Genomic DNA, 27,843 nt, shown 5'->3' on the forward strand with positions numbered 1-27,843 from the left:
AACAGAGAAAGGAATTAAAACACTTTAATTAAAAAATCATGAGTGGATGATAAAGTGTAGAAACTGAAAATTTACAAACTATTTTAAAACCTGGAATCGCTGACTGTTCAGAAACTACACAGATGGATCATGGGTGGTGGTGAACAGCAGAAAGGGATTATGGATGAATCTGCTCTGTTCTAGCTGCTCCCCATGCCACCTGTCTCCGAGGAAAGCCTGTAAAACAGAAACAAGAATAAGTCAGTTTACCTAGCTACAATTCATCACACCAAGGTATTTCAAGGTTTCTTAGATTAGCTAGTACTATAGTGCACAAGGCTGTTTATGTAACACCACTACAACCAAGGTTCCTAAGGTGTTCTCAGAAGAACATAACAAATGATGTTAAGTTGGTGACACTGTCTCTTCACGTTTTATTCTTTGCAAACTGAAAGCATTTCTAGAGAACATTAGGCTTCAAGGAGTTGATCCTGCCATGTGTTTACACTAGAACAGCCTACCAATGTGAAGGGACTTTGTGTTGGGAGCCTAACATTTAAAGATATGTAATTTTAACAATACTTAAAGGTAGGAGCAAGAATAGGAGCTATAGTGAAAAATTCAATTATTGTTTTCAAGCTTCTAATTTTCGGACAAATACCAACAAGAAAACACGTATCAAAAAGCTTCAATTCAGTTCCTTAGCTCACTCTTCAAAATCCAAAACCTGTGGCCTTGCTGGTGCCAAATTCTCCTTGTAAACATACCTGGCTACAGTGCCTTCCTACTTGTTTCAAATAGGTCATTTGAGGTTCTGGAATACAATTAAGCTTTGAGAGAAAGGCATTCAGTGTACATTTCATTATCACTGGGTAAAAGCAAAATGCCTCATTCTGAACACAACTAGAGGTGTCTCAGGTCCACACCACAAGCTTAACTTGCTTAACTTCACAAAGAACCAACTGACATCAATTTGTGATGTTTGGCTCAATACCATGTGCACTAAATGTACAAATACCATAGGGGAAGGGGTATATCCCGGAAACCAGAGAAATCATTCTTCAATTAAAAACTGTGTTTTCTTTAAAGTCAGAAATTATTTTTCCTATGTTACTACCCTAATGTGCCTAAACTTTAAATATACATGTGAGATCTCAAACTATGCAGAGTGAAACCTCTCATAGGTAAATGCAGCATGGAGGGGAATCTTTAGCATTTTAAAAAGGAAGGAAGAGGATTTCAAGCAATGAGGACCTGCTCCCAATATAAAAATGCCAGAAGTGGCAATGTCCACCTGGAATACCAATGCAGGGGAAGTAGAGAGCAGGGCACATAGTCTAGCCAAATCAGTGAGCTCCAAGCTCAGTCAAAAATCTCAAAAAATGAAAGATGAGTAAGGAAAATAACAAAATCAGTTTTTGAATTCCACACACCCGTACATGTTCACATGCACACAACTCACATCAGGCCTACATAGGCTGTAGAAATGGCTCAGATACAGGTTTTGTCATCTGACCACATAGACCTGACTTTAACAAGCCCAGTGTAGTGTTAAAACAGATACAGTAGATAGTGCATAGCATCTGTAGTCCCAGCACATCAACCACAAATCAGAGGCAGAGAAAGAATTCCTAGAAACTGTAAAGTCAGGGTTTTTTTAAGTTTTCAAAAGGACTATCTGAAACCAAGTGGAAGACAATGACGACCTCCACTTGTACACTATAGTACATACACACCTAGGCCCAACAAATGGACGACCTATGAACAGCAACAACAAAACACGAATGCAGCAGAATCTTGCCTATCTCAAAATAGGATGACCCAATGACAAGGTAAATAAGCTTTAGGGACTCAAGATACTGCTCAGTGGTTAAGAACACTTGTTGCTCTTATAGGGAATCAGATTTTATTCCTAGAACCCACATGGTGGCTCACAAATGTCTGTGACTCCAATTCTATGGGAGCCAACATTTTCAGGTCTTCAAAGGCCCTGTACATGTATACTTCAGCAAACTGAATAAGAGACCAGTGGAGTGGGAAAGAAAGATTCAATGTAAATGGTTAGTTTTAATCTAGTATCTCAAAAAACAACCATATAGGGCAGTAGTACTGTGGCCATATAAACAGCTCAAGAACTATCCAGTACTCATAATAAAGCCTTATCAGGAATTTAAAGAGCAAGATGAGCTAGATGAGTTACAGAGGGAAATCTCAACCAGAAATACAATGACTTTTGACATCAGACACATATCGGAGCATCAAGCTCTTAAGTATTTTCACACCAAAAACCTTTGTTAAAAATTATAGTATCAGCCAGGTGTGGTGGCGCACGCCTTTAATCCCAGCACTTGGGAGGCAGAGGCAGGCGAATTTCTGAGTTCGAGGGCAGCCTGGTCTACAAATGGAGTTCCAGGACAACCAGGACTACACAGAGAAACCCTGTCCAAACCAAAAAATGGTATCGAGCCCCTTGAACATCTGGATTATTTCCCAGCAAATCTTTATTTGGGGATATTTATTGGATTAAGGCTAAGAGGCATTCCAACAAAGTTAAAACCCAAATCTCAATGAAGATGGTTATCAGCATAGTAACTTTTAACTATAGAAAGAGTTGGAACTATACAACATAGGAGGCAGCTAACATAGCATCGACCCATAAACCTGCAATTTGCTCTACTAAAAATCCTTAACCCAGGCTGGGTGGGGATTAGTGCATGGACAGCTAGGACTACACACACACAAACACAAACACACACACACACACACACACACACACGCACACCTGTCTTAAGGAGAAAAAAAAAAATCTTGACACAGACTTAGGATATGTGAACAAATGTGTTGTAAAGCTAGGACAGAAGAAAGGAGCCACAATAACACCAGAAACTGAAAGATTAATAACAAGCATGAACAACTATTGTTTTCATGATGATGTTCAACAATGTTACCCTAAGGGATGTTTGGAAAAGACCATCAGGGAAAAAAAAAATCTAGAAACCTTCACTGCCTACCTACCAGTAAAGAAGACTCACAATATGTACCTTGGATTATCAAAATGACTTAATCATCACCTCCTTTAAGACTCACAATATGTACCTTGGATTATCAAAATGACTTAATCATCACCTCCTTTTAGTTTTTAAATGCTAGAAAACAATCCCAGGGCCCAGCAAATATCCTGCTACGGCTTAAGCCTCAGCCACAAAACCCTTAGAACACCATTTTTTTCCCTTGTGGAAAAACATCTGTGGCTTATCTTAGTTTTTAAAAGTGGCCAAGGAGCCAGGCGAGGTGGCGCACGCCTTTAATCCCAGCGCTAGGGAGGCAGAGGCAGGCGCATTTCGGCCTGGTCTACAAAGTGAGTTCCAGGACAGCTAGGGCTACACAGAGAAACCCTGTCTTGAAAAACAAAAAACAAAACAAACAAACAAAAAAAGTGGTCAAGGTGTACCTAGGCAGAAAACTACTATGGGATCAAGCCCCACACCAGAAAAAAGGAGAAAGCACACACCGTGAGCTAAGTGCAGCACTGTGGAAAAGCACAGCATTCATAAAGTTTATATTTTCTTAGGACCTCTTTTCTATCTCCCATTAGAGAATTCATTCAAATATAAGCATATTATCTCCCACTCATGGTACTGTTGCTAGTGAGAAAGACAGGTAGGAAATAGAAGGTAAATGAACTTGACTAAGCAATATTTAGAATGACCAACAATCAATCTATATAAAGCCCTTTCTAGTATCCCAGAAGCGGATCTAATGATCCATTAAAGGGATATAGGCAAAAGCTACTCAACTCTGACATTGAACACTGCCCATCTTATGGCTAAAGAAATCAGTCCTGTATATGCCTTTGAAATGACTATTCACCAGAGAGAAGAGCTCAGACAAAGACACATCATTACAACTATTGGTGTGTTAGCAAAATAAGTGTTCTTGACTTAAAAGCTTCTGGTCAGTCATGAAGGATCATCAGTATTTAAACTACTGAAGACCCTTCTACTTGAAAATATTGACAAAGGATTACAAAATTCATGGAAGATACAAGAGGGCTGCACAGCCATCCAATCTGACAAGGCACAAATCACAAATCCCCACCCTTCACCCGTCACATCACACAGTGAGCTACTGTTCTTACTGTGGCAACTTTATTATAACTAGAACACAGATTCAGCCAAGAAGTCCAGCTGACAGCTTTAACCATTAAATGATTTAAAGTTTAAAAAAAAAAAAAGAAAGGATTAAAGGAGAAGCTTTTATTCATCAACACAGAGCCTAACACATTTTTTTATATTGCAAGGCAGAATAAAGCTACAAAAAAGTATAACAGAATTAAAGAGTAAGAACTGTGGCTCTAGATAGAGATTTCAATCAACAAGTCAGACTCTGAACAGGCACTGAGCTGTGAAGACCTAAACCTAAACAAGTATTACCCCTGTTTCCATCCCCACCCAGTTATCCCCCAAAGTAGTAAAAGAAAATGATCACAAGCTCACAATAGTTTGGTTCTCACCAATGTTAACAAAGAAAAACAAAATAAACAAACACTTGAGGAAATGCCAAGATAAGCACTCAGTAGGGAGAGAATCTCTGCTTCTCGCCTTTCAGTTTGTTAGTTACACATGGCACAGTAGAGGTGGTGGTGGTGGTAGCTGAAGCCCCGGTACCCTTAGCAGCAGACACAACATTTAGAGCCAGGAGAGGGATGGGTTTCATGCCAAGCAGACTGGAGACACAAGGGGCGGTCGGAAGAGGGTTGGGGAGGCTGGAGGGTGCGTCGGAAGTCCCCGCTGTGGCGAGCGAGGGGGTGGTGGTGGAAGAGGAAGAAGAAGAAGAAGGGGTGGAGGGTTGAGAGAGGTTGATGCTGAGGTGATCAGGGATCGTGACGGAGGCTGCCTGGGAGGAGGGTTTAGCGTTTTCTAAACTGTAACAGAGGAAAAAAGGAACAAAAAAAAAGGGTGGGTGGAAGGGAAGACCACAATAGGGAAAAAGTACAGGACAAAATCCGCTTCAGTTATATCAGTAAGTGCCTTTGGCTGCCAATTAGGAAGATCTAATATCAACTTTATAATAAACTTTTATAGTCTGCGCCCCACCCTCTAAAATAGCTATATAATCACCCCCCCACACCGCCCGCCATACACAATGCTACTTAAAACTACTTTGATAAAGACACAGCAGACAAGACTGGGAAAAGGAATACAGAGCGCATATTTCCAACTATCTGATAGATTGACCCAACCCGGAAACCAGAGTAAAGTGGCCAAACCATGGTGGCACAGCTACTACAGAAGCTGAGGCAAATAATCAGAGTCCACACTAGTCTGGACTACAATAGGGAGTAGCCTTTAAGGCAACTTTAAAACCGTCTTTAAAAAAAAAAAAGCCGGGCGTGGTGGCGCACGCCTTTAATCCCAGCACTTGGGAGGCAGAGGCAGACGGATTTCTGAGTTCGAGGCCAGCCTGGTCTACAAAGTGAGTGCCAGGACAGCCAGGGCTACACAGAGAAACCCTGTCTCGAAAAACCAAAAAAAAAAAAAAAAAAAAAAACAACGAACTCTAAATCTAGCCCCCAACAATGTTTAAAAACATAAACAAAAATTCTTTCATAAACCAAATTATCAGTTTTCAGATTCAAAACCATGTTAAACTATAATTATTTAAAAAAACAAAAAACAAAAACAAAACAAACAAACAAAAAAAAAACCTGCTTAAGAGACAGGCTATGTAACCCAGGTTAGCTTAGAACTGGAGCCTCTTGCCTCAACCTCCTCAGTGCAACTGATGTGAATCACCCTATATGCCTAACACAATTTTCCTGTAGCTAATATTTAGCTAGTTACATCTGCATGGCAAATGAACCAAAATATTAAATGGAAGGCAAAGGAAGTACAAAGTAGGTCACAAAGACTACAAAGAATGTAGCATTGTCGAGGAAAAATGCTAAAAACAAGTGTAGATAAGATCTAGGGAAGCTTTTCTGGTGAGAAGTAGCCTCTCTATTTTAACTGACCATTCCTAGAGTTGAAAATAATCAAGTACTACCAACTTTTGTGTCTAAAAAGCAAAAATAATGTGTTCCCATTCCTAAAATTGGCTACATATAGTCCGTAGAGTTACGGGCATTTGCGGAGTGCTGCAGAAGCCTACTTCCAAGGGCAGAAAAGCTCTTTATAACTCTATTTAGCTTGCTCAGAGCCAGTTCAGTCCATTAAGGAATTGTCACAGCAATGAACCACAAAGACAGAGCCCTGTGAGGAAAGGTTAGGAGTACAGAAGAATGCTTTGAAGCCAATAATGAGAATAATAAAACCAGTTTGTTTTTCTCATTCAATCTCAGCCAAATAGAAAAGATAAAAAGCATATTTGTGCATCTTCTGGTACTGGTGATAAGGCTTTAAAAAGTTCTGATCCAAATCCAATGTTTGCATAGTTTCACTCAGCTGTTTAATTAAAGCAATTCTGCAGTTTCTTCAAATAATGAAGCTCTGTCACCTTACAATGTAGACACTAACTTATTATAACACCAAAGTCAAATTTAAAATTGTAATTTTAGCTATCTCATTTAATATAAGCTTACCAAAAGCTGAAGGTAACAATTGCTAGCATTTTTGCCACATAAAACTTACCTCCCATGTGAACTAGAAATAAGTTTTTTACTAATAGGCTCTGTATAAAATTACTATTATTTAATTCAATATTAAAAACAACGTAGCAATAAAACAAAGTTATGTATAGATTTAACTTTTTTGTTGTTATTTTTCCTTTCATGACAGGGTTTCTCTGTGTAGCCTTGGTTGTCTTGGATCTCACTCTAGACTAACCTGACCTCAAATTATAGAGGTCCACCTATCTCTGCCTCCCATATGATGGGGATTCAAAGGCATGTGCCACCACTGCTGGGCTTTATCATCCTTTTTACAGCATTAGCTCAAGGCACAGAAATACAAATACAAAAGACCACCACTGGCATATTGACAATGTTTACAACTAGGGGTAAGAGAGTCTGGTATAAATACATAAGCACATGTATAACATGAATATAGGCTTCATATCCCTAAAACCTTTCCTTAGATTCAGGAACTCTTAATTTTTTTGGAAGAGATTAATTTTACGTGGAAGAGAATAAATATAACAAACATCCAGTAGGATGCACATTTGATTATATAAAATTGTCCTACAACTGAGAGTATAGCAACAGAACCTAAATATAGGGAAATAAAACCCAAGGAGGTCATTTATGAAGTATGAGAATAGGGTGAACAATGGGATAAAAACTACGAATGCATCTGGAGCACTTCTCCTAAGTCGGCTTCATTTTCTCACAAACAACAGAACATACTTGTCATTTGAAAAATGTCTGCAGAATAAATGATGACAGCTATTTCTAAGAAGCTACTTAGATATCTCATTATCCTTAAAAATTCAAGGTGCTTTGAACTCCAAATTCAAAAATGAAATGATCTCTCTACATGATGTGTGAAAACAAGCACAACCCAAGTGTGTTTCAGTGAGCCTGTTATTACTAGAGCTCTGTCCTATTCAGCACAGGCATATATTTCCACTTTCCAAAAACAACCCCATGAAAACTTACTCCAATCTGCTTGTTTTCTCTGCTTCATTAAAGACAGAAAAAAAGCAGAACTTACGGGGAAATAAAAAACCCACACTTGTTATATGGCAACCCTCTCCCTCCCTGTTATGTGACACAGTAAAGAGATTGGTCAAACTTACCTGACATTGATTAGATACTGAGCCAGGCTAATGCTGGCAGCAGATCCAGTGATGGTAACCTGCCGATCGGTAGATCCTTCCACTGGGTTTGCAATTTTGATCTGCGCCCCAGACATCTGACGGATCTCATTGATTTTGGCGCCTTGACGCCCGATTATGCAGCCAATCAACTTGAGAAACAAACAAAACAAAAACAAATTAAGAGTTGCACAGCTACACAAATAAGAATACTATTTACCAATTTCTACAATTTGTACCTAAATTTGCACTCTACAATCTTTTTGGTATACTCTATTAAAACCTTGAATTTTAAAACCTGAAGGTCCCACTTCAATGCCTGATTAACTACAAATCAAGGCAAACTCCAAGCCAGTTTCTCATCCCAAGAATTAGCTTTTGTTTCTATCCCCACAATGTAGCCTCCACTCCATGACAAATTAACCAGAGCAATATTGAAATCAAGTGAGATAGCTACAAATAAATCAACAACTATGCCTTCGCTGTTGGGGTGTCAAAAATGTGTGAAATCATCCTTCCACCATTACCTTATGATACTGACAAGAATTTCAAATTTGTTTTTGCGCTTCAGATTACATTTGCATTATCTAGTACTAAAGAGTAATAATTCCGTAACATGTTAACTATGGCTTAACTGAGACACTGACTTTATTATAATTTTATTCTAATAAACAGCCCCACTTGTAGAAAGGGCAGATATACTATCAATCTAGAATAACTTCTCCAAAAGCAGAGTTAAATTCTGATGTTCTTTTGGGGAAACAGGGTCTCACTATATATTTTTCAAGCTGACTTGAACTCAGAGTCCTGAAATTAAAGGCATTCATCACAACCCAAGTTCCAGATGCTTTAAGAGAAAAGTAAGAATTTCTACAGGATAGGAAGAGGTTTCTACCTTTGAAAACTGCTAATACAGTTAATTTTATCAATTCTCTCTAGTAAGGTTTTCTTCAGACTTCTAACATAGTTTAATTATACTTACATCATTTGGAATGGTGAGTTCATGAGAAGTAGTTTGAGCAGATGCATCCAAACCTGCTAAAAGACAGAAAAGAGCAAGAAAATTTAATGCACAGCATTCAGAATCAGTGATCTGCAAATTAAACTAACAGAAGAAAATAAAATGGAAACCCAGCATTGGCTGTTGGGGTTCATCACTAACTCTGAAGCCTCCAAGTAGGAAAGATGGGCGGGTATGAAAAGTAATGCTGGAGAAAGACTCTTCTGTACAATCAGAATAGCTGATTTCATGCCATTTCCTGCAAAGCCCAGACTAGTATGTACAGAGATAAAAGGGGCAAGAGAGTGTAATATTCTTAAACAGGAGCAAAATCTAAACATCAAATGCTTCTGTACATCTATCCCTTTTCTGATTAAGATTACTGTTATGTTCTGATTTTATTTTGTCCAATGCTCACTAAAATCAGTGCCAATTTTACTCTTGTTACTGGGTATCATGAACTCTTGGCAGGCAGAATTGCTTTCATTTATACCTCTACCAGAGTTAACACCCTCCACCTCTATCCCCACAAACTAGACTTAAAAGACCAAATAGATAAAATAGCAATCTGTTTGAAGGGAATTTATTTCTCCATATTTATTCTGTTCTTTGCTCTAATTATTCTGGCTTTTGTTTTGTTTTCCAAAGAAAAAAAGAAAGAAAGGAAGAAAGAAAGAAAAAAAACAAAACCAATCCCATCACAAACACCCCTACCATTCATAAGAACACCAGGACTAGGCCATTCTGGCTGGCTAACCCTTAACCATTCTTTCTAGTCCTGCTCTCAACTACATTTTTAGAAGGTGGTTGGCCAGATCCATCAAGGGACCCTAAGGGGCACCAGGCCCACCCCTTTGCTCTCTCAGCTCCTCTCTGCCATATGTGCATGTTGCTGGTATGGTTTATGGGCAGTGAAACAAGACTCCCACCAGTTTATTAATATAACAGTAGAATACTACAGATTTTTTTTTTTAATCATTACCCCAATAGCCTTTCACCTCTGGAGAGCTGGATTCAATGCCTGTTAAGATACAAGTGAAAATGAGTTTGGTGGTCTCATTCTAACCCTATCGGACAAGTTATTCCTTATATATAAAATTAAAAAAAAAAAAGTCCCAAAAACAAAACAAAACAAACAAAAATACACTACACAATTTGGAACAAATGGATTGTCTCTACCCAAGTCTTGTGAATACCTGGTGGGGAAAAAGGGGATGCTAATCAGATCAAGGTGGCCACTATCAAGATGGGTCACAAGAAATAGCAGCCTACCCTTCTCCTGACAAGCATCCCCTGATCTCACCCCAAACCTTCCAGGGATTTTTACTCTTTTATAATTAACTCACCCCAAATGAAATTCACATTAACAAACACATTACCTCCTTTAGCCATAGTAGGTCAAGTTTAAACCAGCAGATGCTGGATGGTAATGAATTTTGTTTTAAACAGTTGACAAGCTGAGACCTTGGGACTGGCCTCTATCTTGTGCTACACCTTACAGAAATAACACTGAGTTATCCATACCACTGAATCCGGTGTTGCCATGGGTCATGGGAAAATGAGACTGTTGCATTGCCAACTGGTGCAGCTTGGTCAACTGCATGAAGGAAACAGGAGAGATCAGCATTAGAAGGGTAACCTAGTCAGAACTCAAGCACACTCAAGATGTGAAAATGCACATGGCCCCTGATTCCCAAAGTTGAGTCTACTATTCCAAGTATAACATAGGATAAGAATGGGGCTTACAGTACAATCCAGAGGACAGGCAGAATATGACAGGTAAAAGTTAGAAATAGAAAGGATATCAGTATACAAGAGATGATGCATTTGGATATGTGAAAAAGAAAGCAGTAATAGCAGCCCAACAACTATCCCCTGTGGACTGTTTAATGGAGGTATATGCAGCCATTGCCAACGGTTGCCCCAGGGACAAGCAGACAGGCTAGATAAACAAACTGTGCAGTGGTGCTAGGGAAGACACACCATGCAGGGTTCTACTAGTACTGGGAAAAGGGAAGGAGTTGAGGGGGACAGGGAGACTGCAAGGAGAGAAGCTTAACAAGAAACCAAACTGGGCTTAGTCCCCAACAAATATTTTTCCAATCATCTTATGTGTAATACACATAGATAATTGTCCTAACTGTTGATAAAATAATCCTTAACCGGTCTACTTCACACCTCTCCTAGGGGCTTCCACTAACCAAGAACCAAACCCAACTTTCAAAGTCTAATGCTTGGCACCTGAAAGGATTAGTACAAATGAAAGAGGCGTGCAAGAAAAAAAAAATGGACAAAATACTAGTACTTTTAAAGTAAGAAGTTGTTAGTAAAGTTTGAATTGAGGTTCAATAATCAGTTTTCTAACCTTACTTATATAAATAAACCTTCAGCACCTAAAGGCTCCATCCTCCCACTTACCCAAAGAAATTACTTAAGGGCAGCACACTTCACTGACAGTTTGAATTGTGCCAAGATATTAGTCACATACCATGGATACATAATTTCTAGGGGTTTCACACTCAAGGGCTAACACACTGACACTGTGTGGTTCACCTTTTAAGCCACAACACCACCACAAAAGTTGAAGACCCAACTTACTCCTGCCTAAGGAGAAAAGATTCAGATAATTTTGGATGGAGGGAGTTTTTCAAAACAAATGAAATCAAAACTTACATCTGGCTGTGGAATGGCATACTGTCCTTGAATGGTATAGGCCTACAAAAGGAGGAAAACAGTTCCTATTAAAAACCAGTCATGGACAGCAACCCAATGGGGGGAATGGGGGAGGAAGACAAGTTTTCAACTAGCCAGGAAGCCAGAGTTGAACTAGAGAAAGGGAGGCCAGGGACTGAGGCAGTAGATGAAATCTCACAATGGTCAGAACTGAGCTGGCCTTCTTTGAGCCCCAAATACAGTATTAACTTTATTCCAGGGATCCTCTAAGGATATACAAATTCTCTTTAATTAAGGCAAAATATACATATTTGATTTTTAACAAGAAAATGTGGAAAATGAAAGTAAAGCAATGTCTTGACTGACCAATCCCCCGTACCCTATATATTCAATAAGATAGTAATCATACTAATATAAATGATTTGCATCTAGACAAACCTGCATGGCATGTATTCAAACATTGCCTATGAACTTAAGTGCACTAGAAGCTAGCTAGGTCTCTAACACTAGGGACCTGACCACAGAAGCAATGGGGTGGGGGGTGGGGTGTCAATTTGCTATATCCTGGTTTTGCCCACCCACCTGCATAAAAGGTACTTGCAGCTCCCACTATGCCCTCCTCCCCACACCAGATTCTCCCAAAAAGGGAGCTTGGTCTTTTGGGCAATAGGAAGGAGTTGGGGAGAGGGGCAAGGAGGAAAGGAATAAAAGAACGGATGGGGAGAAAGGTGTATCTGGTTACTTAAAACAATGTGAAGTTTCTCACATTACAATGCAGTGGTCATTACCCCCAAAAGCACACCCAGGTTGGGGTGGGAAGGTGAAAATGGGAAGGGAAGAGTGGGAGAGGGAAAAGAGGGATTGAACAACAACCAAAAAAAAGTAAAAAAAAAAAAAAAAAAAAAAAAAAAAAAGTTGGTGTTACCATCTGGTGGGCTACGCGGCCTGTGTGAAATGAGGTGGGGAGGTCAGTCCAGGTCCCCGTGGACAGGTGGTGTCCACAGCACAAAAATCACCAGCGCCACTCGCCCCCCGTGTGTTGGCAGTCTCGGCTGAGGCGGAAGGATTGAGTGAGCCTTGGAGACTGAACATCCCCTCTCACCTCTAGAGGTGGTCCCTCCAGGTCAGGGTTGAGGCACATGGACGGGGTGGTGTGGGGAAAGCTCGCACTGTCGCTGCCTGTGCTGTACCTGTCCTGTGGATAAATAGAGGATTTCAGTCTCCAGGGCTGTCAATCCGGCACCTTGTCACCAGCATGAAATTCACACCAAAAAAAAAAAAGTTGCTTATTTTTTTTTCTTGTTTCCTTTAAAAAGGAGCTCACAACACAGATTTGAAACGAGCTGTAATCAGTGAATTAAAAAAAAAAAAAGTTACCTAGAGGCAGATGACACTGCACAATTGGGTTATTTTCAGTAAAAGTGAGGGGTGAGGTAAGAGAGCTGATGCCAGGTCTTGGTCACTGTAGGATTAACGTGAACCCCTACAGAGCCCACTTTACAACAAAAGATACAGGTCCATCTCTGGACACTGTATGAACTGGTCCATTTATAAAAAGGTCCATGGGAATGACCCATAAGAGGGCAACTGATAGAAGAAGCTGTAAGCTTTTAGAGGGCAGTTAACTGAATAAAGGGAGGGAGGGAGGGTGGGAAGCAAAGAGGTACAAAGGGAGAGGAGTGAGGGGAATGAAGATAAGGAAGGACAGACTGTCGTGCAGAGGTTGGTAGGTGACACAGCACTGAAGAACCTAGAGTTCCATGGGAAGAGGATGACTCCTGAGGCTAACCCTCCTGTCTACAATGACTGAGCTGCTGCTTCTTTTGCCCCAATACTTATGACAGCTCTGACAAACCTGTTAAAACAAAGCTAATGCTAAAACAAAGATCTAACACATCTCAGTATATAACACTGCAATATGACCACTTGTGAAAGCTCTCAGCAAGACATAAACTTCTTCACTTTCATTATATTTCAATAAAATGTGGAATTAACTCCAAGTTGATGCTTTCCCGTCTTAAATGGTTTTCAGACAAAATACAAATAAATATAACTAGTTAAGCATAGATGTTTTTAAATAGGGTAGGCCCTAGTTACAAAGGTCACTATTTTAACCTGAATTTCAGTACTTTAAAAACTGGTTTACCTATTATTACTCGAGAAAACACTAACAATGAAAATACACTATTATCATGACATTTATCAATCTTCTCACACAACTCTAACTTTAGAATAAACTGTTAAAGGTAAACGAGGCATTGAGAGAATGCTCTGGTGTTCTCACACTACAGCCCAGTATGTTCTCCGCATCCTATGCTCCTCTTACTCCAGCTGATTTCAGTTACACCATGGGGTTTCAAAGCAGTGTTTATGAGGTTAAGACTCTGGGGAACAACAAACTGGATTTTGGGGGATAAAAGGGTAGGAGTAGGGGAGGTGAGGTGAAAGGGAGGGAAAATTTGTAGGACACTCAAATAAAGGACCTGATCCCATGTCCCCATGCCATTTGAAACCACCATCCAGAATTTCCAGAGGCCCAACTCCTTTGCTATCATTACTTAGACCTCCATCATTCCACACATACAAAAGCATAGACGGGATGGTTGATACAGGGAGAGAGGTAATGACACTGGAGTAATGTAACTCTAACCCAAACCACCAATTTCTCTGAGTGTCTACAAAACTTCCTTTTTCTGCTAAAAATAAGTTCTTGGCATTCAAAATTTTCTTAAAAGCAAATCAAACTATGGCCAAAAGTACAAGTTTTCAGCAAGCATGCAAAGTAGCTTGGTGTGCTGCTGGCAAAGTTGATATTTATAATATAATCTTCGTTCATTCTAGCCCACCAGTAAGGATTTTCTTACCTGACCACCTGCAAAGATGACTGGAGAACTGGAGGGCTTGGGCCGGTACGGGATGGTCACGCCCTTCGGGGGGGACTGGGAGAGAGTCAGAGGGGAAAAAAACAAAAAGAGATAAGGTTTCAAAGCTGCTTCAGCTGTGTGGCTATAGCACACACAGGTCAGTTAAATAAAAATTATTCTTTCCAGTTCCTTACTTATCAAGCTGTACATGATTAGTTATTTGTCTTTAAAAAATAAGTAGGAAGGTTATGGATTATGTGGCTCATACTAATTCTCAATAAAGAGGCTTTGAAATAATTTTAATCCTGATTTCCACACTTGAAAGTAAATTTAATTCTCACACACAAAAAAATATGTGTAGATATACTTTAAGTGGTAATTTTTAGGACCTCATATTTTTGTTAATTAAGACATAAAGTCCCAAATGATATGTTTATGGTCCAAAGACAAAAAAAAAATCTCTTTTCTTTATGATTCATATGGGGCCAACTCCATATAACTCAAGATCTAATTTCCATCAATTTTTTTGCTGCAGAATATATAGGACTTCATAATTCACTCAGAAATCCCATCATTGATACTTTTCCTATGATATAACTATTGTTTTGAATATATCCTGCTTCAAATGAAAAATAGAGAATGTATCAATGTCAAGAAATTCAAAAGGTAAGTTAGCTAACATTTCAAAAATCCCAAGCCTTACAGTCTATCTTACTCTACCCACACTACTAGAACATTCTGAACTACAACACAACTGCTTTTTAACAGATCCTATTTTTGCTCACAGACTAAGATATAAGATACATCAAAACTGGGAGAAAGAATGTATGAACTCAGGGAACCATTTTACCCACACCTCTACTGATAAGCCTCTTAATAGCTTCAACTAATTCTAGTCTTACTAAATATAGATCAGTTCCCCTGTCTCCAGAATCACCCCCACCTCCAGCATGAGCCTGAGGGCTTACCTCCAACATGACCACGCAGATCTGTTTGACACACTCAATGATGGACTGCGGAATGCCAGCAATAGTGATTGCCCGCTCAGTTGAGTTGGGGAGCATATCCCCTGCCACCTGGACCTGAGCCCCTGTACTCTTTAGGGTAAAAGGAAATTAAACAAACAAACAAAAAAAAAAAAAAAATTCAGAAAACCTGTTCTTCAAATCGTTCCTATACCAGCTTTAGAAAATCAAGTTCAATAGAGCCTTATCTCCACCCTTTCTTTCTCATTTCCCATTCTTCCTTACTCCAGATACTACTGCTTATTAATGTTAAAAATACAATACCTCTGAGAGACAAGAATAAATCTGAGTAACAGCCTACATTTAACCTGCACTCAGAAAAAAAGTCACTTCTATACAATTTACTCTTACCGAGTAATGAAAGCTTTGTGGGTCAAACAAAATCCTCTTAATATCACCCATTCCACAAAGTAGTAGTGGTGCACACGTTTAATCCCAGCACTCAGGAGGCAGAGGTAGGCTGATTTCTGAGTTTGAGGCCAGCCTGGTCTACAGAGGGAGTTCCAGGACAGCCAGGGCTATACAGAGAAACCCTGTCTCGAAAAACCAAACCAAAAAGAAAAAGAAAACAAAACAAAAAACACCCGTTCATTTTTCTCTTATTGAGCAAATATTTTGTCAGGTACCATTCCAACCAAGTATTCATCAAAAGAAAATCTTACACTGGTGTTTATACTTACAATCTCATCACTGAAAAGGTGAAAGAGGAAAACTATCTAATATGTTTGTAACCAGCCTGGGACATAGTGAGAGACTATAATAAACTTAACTAAAGCTACCGTCCCCCACACCCACACACACATATTCCTGGACCAAAACAACAATCCTGTATAAAAGACTTCAAAATATTCCAACTAGTTTTGGAATCATTTAATAACATTTCATTTAGACATGAAAAATGTCATGAGAGATGGCTCAGTGGTTAAGAGCACTGACTGCTCTTCCAGAGATCCTGAGTTCAATTCCCAGCAGCCACATGGTAGCTCACAACCATGTGTAATGGGATCTGATGCCCTCTTCTGGTGTGTCTGAAAACAGCTTCAGTGTGTGTACTCATATACATTAATAAGTAAATAAATCGTACAAAGAAAAAAAGGGGGAGTGGGAGTATAGAGACTGTCTAAAAAAAAAAGAAGGGCTGGTGAGATGGCTCAGTGGGTAAGAGCACCCGACTGCTCTTCCAAAGGTCCAGAGTTCAAATCCCAGCAACCACATGGTGGCTCACAACCATCCGCAACGAGATCTGGCGCCCTCTTCTGGAGTGTCTGAAGACAGCTACAGTGTACTTACATATAATAAACAAATAAATCTTTAAAAAAAAAAAAAAAAGAAATAGCATATCTAGGAAAATGCCAGCAAGATAGCTCAAGAGGTAAAAATACCTTACATTCATTCAATGGGGGACTCACATGGTAGAAAGAGAGAACCAAGACCTGCAAGTTGTTCTGACCAAGCAAGTGTATACACACACACACACACACACACACACACACAATGTAATAAATTGTTTCAGGCATGCATGCTGTACCTTCCTTAAATTACCAGTACTTAAGACGCAGAGGAAGGAGATTCTCACAACCAGCTGGTCTACAAAAATGAGTACTAGGCAGAAAGGCTTCACAGTGAGTCCTACTCTGAAAAATTTAATTATTTTAAGGGGCTGGAAAAATGATTAAGACCATTTGTTGCTATTGCTAGGGACCTGGATTTAGTTCCTACTACCAACATGGAGCTTACAACCACCTATAACACCATCCAGGAGATCCATCTCTTTTCTGAATTCCACTAATAATTGGCACATATATGGTACATACATACATACATACACACACACACACTAACTAAAAGCTTACAAATAAAATAATGGTATTAAAACCTTTAGGCTTATAGATAGCTCTGGATTTACAGTATATATTGTTCTTGTAGAAAACCTGAGTTCAGGGGCTGAGAGATGGTGGCTCTGCAGTTAAGAGCACTGATTGTTCTTCCAGAGGTCCTGAGTCCAATTCCCAGCAATCACATGGTGGCTCACAAGCATTTGTAATGAAATCTGATGTGTGTGTGTGTGTATGTATGTATGTATGTATATGTGTGTATGTATATATATATATATATATATATATACACATTATATATAATTCTTTAAAAAAAAAAAGAGAAAAGAAAAGAAGAAAACCTGAGTTCAATTCCAAGCACCCATAAAAGTTCACTCCCAACACATGAAAACTCCAGCACCAAGGGCTCCAAAAACCCAACGCACATGCAAATAAATCTACAAGTGGCTCATGACTTTAACCCAGCACTCAGAAGGCAGAGGCAGGATGCTTTAAGTTCGAAGCTAGCCTGTCTACAGAGTGAGATCCAGAACAGTCAGGGCTACAGAGAAACCCTGTCTCAAAAAAAATCAAAATAGACGACCAAATAAATCTACCAAAAAAAAATAAATAAAAATTTTAGTGATTCAGTAGGTAAAAACATTGAAACCCAATCTACCCAGAGTTAGATGCCAGTGAACCCACAGCCACATGTGCTTATAAGTAATTACAAGTAATGGGGAAAGGCATAAGGAAGATGGCTCAGCCTATAAAATGCTTATAGCACAAGAACCAAGAACACCGGAAAAAAGCTGGGGAGGGCATTTGCATTTGTGATCCTAAGACTTGAAGACAGACAAGAGAATCCCTGTGGGCTTTAGAGGATAACCTGGGGGCGGGTGGACACCACACACAAAAAAACACCAAACAAACAAAAGTAAAAAAAGAACATATAAACCAGGCAGTGGTGGCACACACCTTTAATCCCAGCACTTGGGAGGCAGAGTTCAAAGCCAGCCTGGTCTACAAAGTGAGTTCCAGGACAGACAGGGATACACTGAGTAACCCTGCCTCGAAAAATTAAATAAACTAAAAAAATTAAAAATTTTTCAAAAAAAAAAAAAAAACCATACATGGGAAGGGAGAACTAAATAGAAACACAGAGCCAAACATCTCTGAATTCCAGACCAGCCATGGCTAAACAGTGAGGCCTTGTCTAAAAAAAGAACAGCAACTATATGTCATGAAAACTGGGAGATTGTATTAACGTATGAAATTCTAAGTAACACTCATATTCTTACATTACTGAGCCAGGCTAGGTACTTGAGAGACTGAGACAAGATTACTAGTAAATGTATATAAGGTTCTAGTATAGGCTAGTAACATAGCAAAGACCTCACCTTTAAAATTAAAAGGGGGGTGGGGGGCAACAGAGGACGGGGACACAGAATAGTGTACTGGATGTAGGTCAGTAAAGGAACATCCACCTAGCATCTGTGAGGCCTTAGATATCAATCCTGAATACCACAAAATAAAATTTATGATTTTTTAAAATTAACTTCAATATCACCACACTATAGTCTTCATGGGATGTTAATCATGATTAGGGGAGGTAGGTGTCCTGTGGAAGCAGTACTAGGGGTTAAACCTAGGGCCACATACATGCTAAGCAAACTACTGTACAACAGTATATGAACATTCTTTTTAATCCCACTTTTTTGTTGTTGTTGTTCTTGTTTTTTAATGGAGGGGATTTTCACCATATATCCCTGGCTGGCCTGGAATTTACTGCACAGGCCATTCTGACCTCAAGCTGACCTTCTTGCCTGTCTCCAAACGCTGGTATTAATCCAGCTTGTATTTTTCAGATATGGTCTCTTAAACTGCCCACAGTAAACTGGCCTTGGAGTTTCCCTTCTCAAGTCTCTTATGTCCTAAGATTACAAACCTGCATACTACTACGATCAATCCCCAATTAAATCTTCACATCAAATGCTAACCTTTTCTAGCTGTAACACAATTTGGTATGGGGTGTAATGGTGCACACATTCAGGAAACCGGGAAGCAGAGGGTAGGTGGCTCTCATAGAGATCCTTGTCTACATAGTCAGGCCAATCAAGGCTAAAAATAAAAGCAAAAAAAGCAAAGAGATATTTGAAAACAAATAAACACCAACCTCTCTTATTTCCTTGATCTTGCAACCACCTTTTCCAATAAGAGAGCCACACTGACTAGCAGGAACCACCAGCCGTAAGGTAACCGGGGGTCTACTGGCAGCTGTACTATTGGTCATAGAGCTGCTTATGTCCTGTTAAGAAAGAAAACTGCTTAGAACACCAAAAGGATAAATAGCATACACACACAATATATATATATACTTGAAAAAAAAAGTATATATATATATATATATATACTTGAAAGCCTTCCATAAAATAATCACTTACTCTTGGATATGCATGTACCATAACCATACCAAACTGTGAAGATCACAGTTTGCACCCTATGTGGTAGCATTGCTTATAGTTCAGCACTCACAAAGAGAAGAAAAAAAAAAAGATCTATGCCAGGCTTGGTGGCCCACGCCTTTAATCCCAGCATTTGGAAGGCAGAGGCAGGCTGATTTCTAAATTCGAGGCCAGCCTGGTCTACAAAGTGAGTTCCAGGACAGCCAGGGCTACACAGAGCAACCCTGTCTCGAGGAAAAAAAAGATCTGCAGTTACAGGCCAGTATAGACACAGGCCATTAGACACAGAACTACAACCACCTTTTCCAATAAGAGAGCCACACTGACTAGCAGGAACCACCAGCCGTAAGGTAACCGGGGGGACTATTGGCCTAAAACAGGACTGGGAATTTTGCTCACAAAACAGAAAAAGGAATTTCTTTCTTTCTTTCTTTATTATATGTAAGTACACAGTAGCTGTCCTCAGATACTCCAGAAGAGGGCATCAGATCTCATTACGGGTGGTTGTGAGCCACCATGTGGTTGCTGGGATTTGAACTCTGGACCTTCGGAAGAGCAGTCGGAGCTCTTAACCACTGAGCCTTCTCGCCAGCCCCAGAAAAAGGAAATTCAGAAGCAGCTATAAACTTATTTTTCTTCACAGCAAGGGTACGGAAAAAAGCAACACTTTTAACACTCTGACCTTCCTTCCATTTGGTTTAGAAACACAGCTTAGTAAAGCACTTGTCTAGCATGCATGAAACCAAACATTCTAATCCTATTACCAAAAATTTTTTTTTGTTTGGTTTTTGGTTTTTTTCAAGACAGGGTTTCTGTGTAGCCCTGGCTATCCTGGAACTCACTCTGTAGGCCAGGCTGGCCTCGAACTCAGAAATCCACCTGCCTCTGCCTCCCAAGTGCTGGGATTAAAGGCATACGCCGCCACCACCCGGCCCTATTACCAAAAAATGTTAAAAGTAGAATCAAGGGACTGAGGAGATGGTTCAGTGTGTAAAGAGCTTGTGCAAGCAATAAGGATTGGAAATAAGATCAGACCCTCCAGCCGGGCGTGGTGGCGCACGCCTTTAATCCCAGCACTTGGGAGGCAGAGGCAGGCGGATTTCTGAGTTCGAGGCCAGCCTGGTCTACAAAGTGAGTGCCAGGACAGCCAGGGCTACACAGAGAAACCCTGTCTCGAAAAACCAAAAAAAAAAAAATCAGACCCTCCAATACCACCCACATAAAAAAACTAGGTATGGCTATGCATACCCATAATCCCCCCACTTGATGTGGAAACAGACCAGTCCTAGGAACTAGAAGGCTTTTCTCAAAGTTGGAAAACACAACGCAATAGAAAACATCTGATATCACACAATGTATCCAATTTCAAACTAAATATCCTCTTACAAAACCAATATGAAGGAGTCTGGAGAGATGGCTCAACAGACTTCCAGAGTTCCTGAGTTCAATTCCCAGCAACCACATGGTGGCTCACAACCATCTGTATGTAAGGAGATCTGACTCCCTCTTCTGCTGTTACTCATATACATATAGTAAATAAATCTTTTTAAAAAATATATAAAGTTGTTTAAATTTGAGGTCTGTATGGTTTGTTTGGGTTGTTTGTTTTGCAGTGCTAGGTCTCCTATATGCTTACCAAATACTCTCTACACCCTAATCTATACCAATTAATTCAACTATCCACATAGCAACAAACAAACATAAACTACTCTAAAAATAATGAAATCAGGTATACCTAAAATGCTTTGAAATAAAGCTTTGGAGTTGGCAACAGATGAACTGGAGTCTATGCTTATCCAGGCATGGTGGTGCACACCTTTAATCCTGGTCCTGGGAGGCAGAGGCAGGTAGATGAGAGTTCTAGGACAGCCAGAGCTACAAAAACAAAAGCAGGCCATGCATAATATGCATGATGCCTTCGGTTCTTTCTATTCCAGCAAAGCAAAACAAAAATCCTCTATTGATACTTGTATCCCAAACCACAGTACTGTCCATTCTTATAACCATTAATATATTGGCTATGTGCTTAGATTAGGGAACAGTTTGTGCAAGTTAATTTTTTCCTTTTTTAAAGATTTTTTTAAAGATTTATTTATTTTATATACAGTATGTAAGTACAACGTAGCTGTCTTCAGACATACCAGAAGAGGCCATCAGATCTCATTACAGATGGTTGTGAGCCACCATGTGGTTGCTGGGAATCAAAATCAGGACCTCTGGAAGAGCAGTCATTGCTCTTTACCACTGAGCCATCTCTCCAGCCACCCCCGATTTATTTATTTTTATTTATATAAGCACAGTCACTGTCTTCAGACACACCAGAAGAGGGCATCAGAACCCATTGCACATGGTTGTGAGCCACCATGTGGTTGCTGGGAATTGAACTCAGGGCCTCTGGAAAAGCAGTCGGTGCTCTTAACCCCTGAGCCATCTCTCCAGCCCGCAAGTTAATTTTTTCATTGCACCATATGGGTCCCAGAACTAAATTAATGCCATCAGTTGTGGGACAAGTGTCTTTACCTGATAATCAACTAAGCAGCACAAAATTGTCAGTAATTCATTCATTATTAAAAATGTTTTTTTGAGAGCCGGGCGTGGTGGCGCACGCCTTTAATCCCAGCACTCGGGAGGCAGAGGCAGGTGGATTTCTGAGTTCGAGGCCAGCCTGGTCTACAAAGTGAGTTCCAGGACAGCCAGGACTATACAGAGAAACCCTGTCTCGAAAAAACCAAAAAAAAAAAAAAAAAAAATGTTTTTTTGAGCCGGGCAGTGGTGGCGCACGCCTTAATCTCAGCACTTGGAAGGCAGAGGCAGGCAGGGATTCTCTGTGTAGCCCTGGCGGTCCTGGAATCCACTCCTCAGACCATGCTGGTCTCTAACTCACTATGTGTATGACACTGGTTAGCTTTCACATGGGTTAAGGAGAAATCTAGCTTTACCTCTTACCTTTTTTGTTTTATTTGAAGACAGGGTTTCTCTGTGTATCCCTGGCTGTCCTGGAACTCACTCTGTAAAACAGGCTTCGAAAGAAATCCACCTGCCTCTGCCTCCCAAGTGCTGGGATTAAAGGCATGTACCACCACTGCCGACCCCTCTTAACTTTTACAGTATTGTCAGTATCTATTATAGTTTAAAATCCAACAGCACACAGGGTTTGTAAAAAAAAAAACTGTGCTTGTAAAATGTCCTAGTTTTTCAGCAATGTCCTAATAAAAAGTACATTAAAGCCGAGCAGTGGTGGCACACACCTTTAATCCTAGCACTCAGGAGGGAGAGGCAGGCGAATTTCTGAGTTGGAGGCCAGCATGGTCTACAGAGTTGAGTTCTAAGACAGAGAAAACCTGTCTCGAAAAACACCCAAAAAATTTTAAAAAATTTTAAAAAGCACATTAAGTTCATTCAACTGTAAAGAAAGCAATGACACACCTGTGAAACAATTACTAAAAACATTGTAAATGGCAAAATTATAAAGGTTAATACATATTTCCATGTAATCTCAGCACTCAGGAGCCTATCCCAGAAGTGTGTTGAAGGACTCACAGTAGTGCAAGACTTACAAAACAAAATCCTTATGTCAAAAAATATACTAAAAACCATACTAAAAGTATATGTGTGTGTGTGTGTGAAGAGATGACTTGGTGGTTAAGAGTGGTAACTGCTCTTCCAAAAGAACCAGGTTCATTTCCCACCAGTCATGTAATGGCTCACACCTGGAGTCTGCAACTACAGTTCCAGGGCTTCTGACACCCTCCATAAACATACACTCAGATAAAACACTAATGAACATAGAATAAAATTATATTAAAAAAAAAAAAAAGGTCAGCTGAGGGTATATATATAGCCCAATTACTTAACATGAACTTTATTTTTTTTATTGCCTGGTATGGGAGGAGGGGGCAATCATAAAGGTACAACAAACCTCTTCCAGTTTGTCAATGATCATAGCAAAGGCTTTGAAGATGGCATTAGTCGGTCCAGCCAAAGTGATAATTCTCTCAGGACAATTCCCTTCTGAGATGTTGATACGTGCACCACTCTAGAAAGAAAAACATGTAGTTTTAATAGATAAAAAGAACTAAATTTGTACAGAATAGTCTGTCCTAGATAACAAATGCTACACAAAAACATTTCAAATACTGCTCTACTTGTCTTCAACCTATTGCATGTGCCTTACGTTTTTAGGGCTGACACAAAACTCATTTCTATCATACTATTATTATTATAAACTAGCTAGAAAATGTTTTCCTTTTCTGAGCTCTTCCCCCTGTAATCTCACAAAGAACTTTTTCAGGTTTTTCCAAGGTTATCAATCCCAATGTTCCTTGCATCTTACCTCCTCGCGCATCTTCTTAACAGATTCTCCTTTCTGTAAGAAGAAAAGTCAAGCATGAGTTCCAATTGCTATTTCAGCCCAGAGTGACTAAACAGGAATTAACATTGAAGTGAAACTGTCTTACCTTTCCGATGATACTGCCAACTTCCTGCAATTGAGAAAATCCAGTGTTAAGAAATTCAGAGTTCATCATAATGAAGAGAAAATTCTAAGTGTTCAGCTAACCAAGTACTAACTATGTTAACTACCAATCCAAAGAAATAAAGAGTTTAAGATTTGAGGGCAGACACTTAATCATTTCTTCTCATAAAATTTCATACTGAAGCTATCAAAAAAATTGAGAATAATCAGTGATAAATTCCACAACTTTGGGAGTGGGTGGGTTGGTGAGCAGGGGGAGGGGGAGGGAGGAGGGGGAGGGGATTTTTGGAGGGAAAACCAGAAAAGGGGATAACATTTGAAATGTAAATAAATAAAAAGAAACTATCCAATAAAGTTAAAAAAAAATCCACAACTTTGTATAATATGTAGAGGCCTGGGTTAGTTCAATGGTATTTGCCTAGATACCCTGAGTTCAATCTCCAGTACCACTGAAAATCCAAAACAAAATCTTCTTTCTAAAATTAAGTTACCGTAACATACATCAAAATGCCTTACCAAGCAGCTATGTCTGCTTTTTGGCTCTAGCCACTTGTTAAGTCTTTCTTGCTCTCTTAGGCTTCCTAGTAAAAGCTGTCCATTTTCCCACCACACTCCACTAGAAAAGAGTGCTAAAGCCAGATGTCCACAGTGCTAATCTGATGAGCTCCAATATGCTTGTCTGCTTTTCCTGGCCCCTCCCGTAGCAGTTACTATGACCCAATTTTCCAAGCTGGTGCCTACCTTTCCATGCATAAGTAGCCTGATGGTGAGAGTGACATTTAATCCACCTTCAATCACACCGGTGTCCATGTCTAGCAGTTACAGGGAGCTGGACTTTGAGTGGTCAAGTCTTTGGTCACTGGTGAGAGTGAAAGCCAAAAACTGAAATGTAAGCATGACCAAAATAAGAGGGGAAAAATAAAGAGTAATTCCTTTCCAGTTATTTTCACTTTGCCATTTTCAGTCTTATCTAATTGACTCTTTAAAAGTGTTAGACTTGTAAACACTCCCAGCACAACTCTTTTAACACTTACAGATCAGGTTTTGTTTCCAGTTTGCTCATTAATGATAGGCTTTCCACTGATGCTTGAGATGAGAAAGATTCGACCATTCCACTGGTAATGGTTCTAAATGAATTGCTTAAGTGCAAGAAGTTGTCCTTCAGCTGAGGAAGTTTTGAAAGGACTCAGTAACAGCTGGGCAAACTTTTAACTACAGTGAGGACAAATTCAATCTGCTTTCTACTGGACAGCAGTTAGAAGTGAACATAGACTATATATGTAAATGTACTTAGTATAGAAATTTCTAAAATTTAGATATACTTATCTCAAAGGTTGATGAATGATAACAAATGATTTTGAAATGATTTAGTTCAGATGTGTGGAGAGGGGTACATTTCTGTATAATCTCAGCACTTTAGAAGTTTTGACAGGATTGTTTTAAGTTCAAGGCCACCTCGGACAACCTATTGAGAACCAAGTGCAGCTGCCAGAACTACACAGTGGGACAATCACAAAATAACAAGAAAAATAACTACATTCATGAGTCTCACTGAAAAAAGTATTCAAGATACACTTCATAACTGATTGGGTTCCATGATCCTTTGAAATTTAATCCTGTATGTCTCAGTTCTTTTCTCACGTTCTTCCTCTAATCTTTAAGAAAATTCTCTTGTGCTTTTGTTTTAACTTTCACTATCACACAACTAAGTGTTTTTAGTCCCAAATTTTCTTCCAAATACAACAGAAAATAGTATTAAAATTTTACTTCATATTTGCTTTAATTGATGAAAGATTGCCAAGATGGCCCCTTTGTACTCATCCTCTGAAACAACTTTGAAATAATTACTTATGTAGACAAAAAATTTGGTTTTTGATATTTTTGTTTTTAATACTTTAACACCAAACACTGACAGTTCCAAGAGTCTCAAGCCCTGAAATTTCTCCAATAGCATGGCAAATATTCATCCCTTCAAATCAGTATCAATGATTTCTCTCCTCCTACAACTAATTTTGTCCCTTCATAAAACCAGTCAGTTTTCACTTTGCTGTAAACACACACAACACGTATACTGTTGGGGTTTTTGTTTTGTTTTTTTGAGACAGGGCCTCACTATGTTGCCCAGTACTGAATGGAACTATTAACACCAGGCTGGCCTCCAAACTCTGAATCCCAAGTCCATACTTTAAATATGTTTAAAGCACTTTAAAGTGACTGTCACACCACTCTATATAATGCAAACTATCTTTTGGTTACTTCAGGATGTTAAGTGATTATATAAATGCATCCCTAAAGCACATAGGTTCCCTATTTCCAGAAAACAGTTAATTGCTGTCAAAAAAAAAAAAAAAAAAAAAAAACCTCGCAAATCAACATCTCATTTATGGAAAAACAATGCTTGTTCACTGAGTCTGAAAGATTAACACCCCCTCATACAGTATAAAACTGTTAGTTCCACTTCCCCACTGTTATATTAATCCCCTTAGAAATAGTTATACAAGTTCAAAAGGCAAAGAAACTGAAAACCTAGCTACAAATCCATCTCTTAAAAGTAAAGCACGAAGATGCATTTTTTTTTAACTCCAAGTCATGTAAGTAATCTGAGAAACCTGTCAATTCCTCTCCTGAGTAGGTCAATCTAAGTGTACCCCATCCTGGGAATCCAGCTGTTAATCCTGCAGTCAATTACCCCTCTATAAATAGCTCGGTCTGGTTTATAGCGGCAGGCATTTTGTAATTTCAAAATTCGTTACCCAAGAGAACGTCAGAGTAACTCGGTAACAGGGAGTCCGCCTACCCTTTAACTCTGCAGCTCCCCACTCCCCTCCCCCGCCCGGGTCATCCAAGCATTTTCCACTTAAAAAAAAAAGCCCCCCCCTCCCTTGACTGGGAAAGGGGGTGAATAAACGGTTCGGTCAGGGGGGGGCGCTGCGACCCAGGGGGAGGGGCCGGACAAGCAGCGCCTCCTCGTGTGTCTGCGCCAGCGCCTGACCCCCGCGGGGAGCCGCGCTCACCCGCCCCGCCAGCAAGCCGGCCATCGCCTCCCCAACCCCCCTCAACCAACAAATCCACCGCCGCCCCCCCTGCCGCGCGCGCGCCCTCCCTGACTCCTGCGCAGCCGCCACCGGGAGGGGGGAGGGGGGCAGGCTCTGCCCGAGGCCTACTAGGCCGCGCCGGAGCCAGGGCCTCGCGTGAATGCCCGGGCAGGCAGAGTGAAGTAGTAGACGCTCATGCGGGTCTACGAGAGGCCGAGGCTCCAGAATAGGGCCGGAGTCCGCCAAGAAGGATGTCACGAGTGGAAGCAGAAGATATTGCCGGCGGCAGAGCAGAAGATTTTAAGCTTACCTGGAGGCGCGAGTCGACTGAGGGGAAAAGGGGAGCGGGCGGGAAGGGGAAGGGCGGGAGGCCGGGGGCGGAACAATAGGGGCGGGCGGGAAGGCGAGGGGGGCCCCGCTAGCGGGCGGAGGAGGGGGGGTGAGGAGGAGGAAGGGGGAGAGAGACCCCGGGGCGGGTGGAGGGCGGCGGAGGGCGGGCGGGCGGGCGGAGGGCGGGCGGGCGGGAGAGGGCGCAGGCTGCGGCTGCTCCGGCTGCTGCCTCTGCTGGTCTGGGAGGGGGACGGGGCGGAGCGGGCCGCTTTCAACCCCGCGCACCCTTCGACCCCGGAAGCGCTAACCGCCCCGGGGGCCGGCGAGTCGACTGCGTCGTCCACACTTTCCCCACGCAATGCGGACGGCCTTCCCGGAGCCTAGAGCGGCTCCTTGGACAGCGTCGGCACCAGCGAGACGGCCAGTAACCAG

At 40.5% G+C, this 27,843-nt stretch overlaps 1 protein-coding gene across 18 annotated transcripts; it reads right to left on the reverse strand.

Moving 5' to 3' along the window:
• Positions 1-6: 6 nt before the first annotated feature.
• Positions 7-27,575, reverse strand: Pcbp2 (poly(rC) binding protein 2). Of its 18 annotated transcripts, none has more exons than XM_021184211.3 (15): positions 27,392-27,575; positions 24,788-24,905; positions 24,030-24,053; positions 23,906-23,938; positions 23,492-23,608; positions 19,284-19,415; positions 15,237-15,365; positions 14,269-14,355; positions 12,507-12,599; positions 11,405-11,446; positions 10,256-10,328; positions 9,714-9,752; positions 8,714-8,769; positions 7,714-7,883; positions 7-216 (listed from the first exon to the last, which is right to left on the reverse strand). In XM_021184211.3, exons 2-15 carry the CDS (start codon positions 24,854-24,856, stop codon positions 180-182), a joined length of 1,101 nt encoding a protein of 366 aa, XP_021039870.1. In that variant the 5' UTR covers positions 24,857-24,905; positions 27,392-27,575; the 3' UTR covers positions 7-179. The 18 variants fall into 18 exon arrangements, with proteins under 18 accessions (XP_021039870.1, XP_021039876.1, XP_085687815.1 ...); XM_021184217.3 differs by having other exon boundaries at positions 8,714-8,766; positions 14,269-14,343; positions 24,788-24,928; XM_085831689.1 differs by having other exon boundaries at positions 8,714-8,766; positions 24,788-24,928.
• Positions 27,576-27,843: the final 268 nt, after the last annotated feature.

Source organism: Mus caroli, unplaced genomic scaffold (assembly GCF_978045245.1).
Source record: "Mus caroli unplaced genomic scaffold, Mus_caroli_1 scaffold_16, whole genome shotgun sequence".
NCBI classification, from domain to species: Eukaryota; Metazoa; Chordata; class Mammalia; order Rodentia; family Muridae; genus Mus; species Mus caroli.

Bases quoted from the DNA above. Each gene is read 5' to 3' on its own strand.
- Pcbp2 (XM_085831703.1), bottom strand. From the start codon at position 24,856: ATGGACACCGGTGTGATTGAAGGTGGATTAAATGTCACTCTCACCATC. The intron at 11,447-12,506 runs GTGAGAGGGGAT...CTCCTTTTGTAG, and splicing joins TGGAGGGACCACCTCTAGAG to GCCTATACCATTCAAGGACA. The intron at 10,329-11,404 runs GTAAGTTTTGAT...TCCTTCATGCAG, and splicing joins ATGCCATTCCACAGCCAGAT to TTGACCAAGCTGCACCAGTT.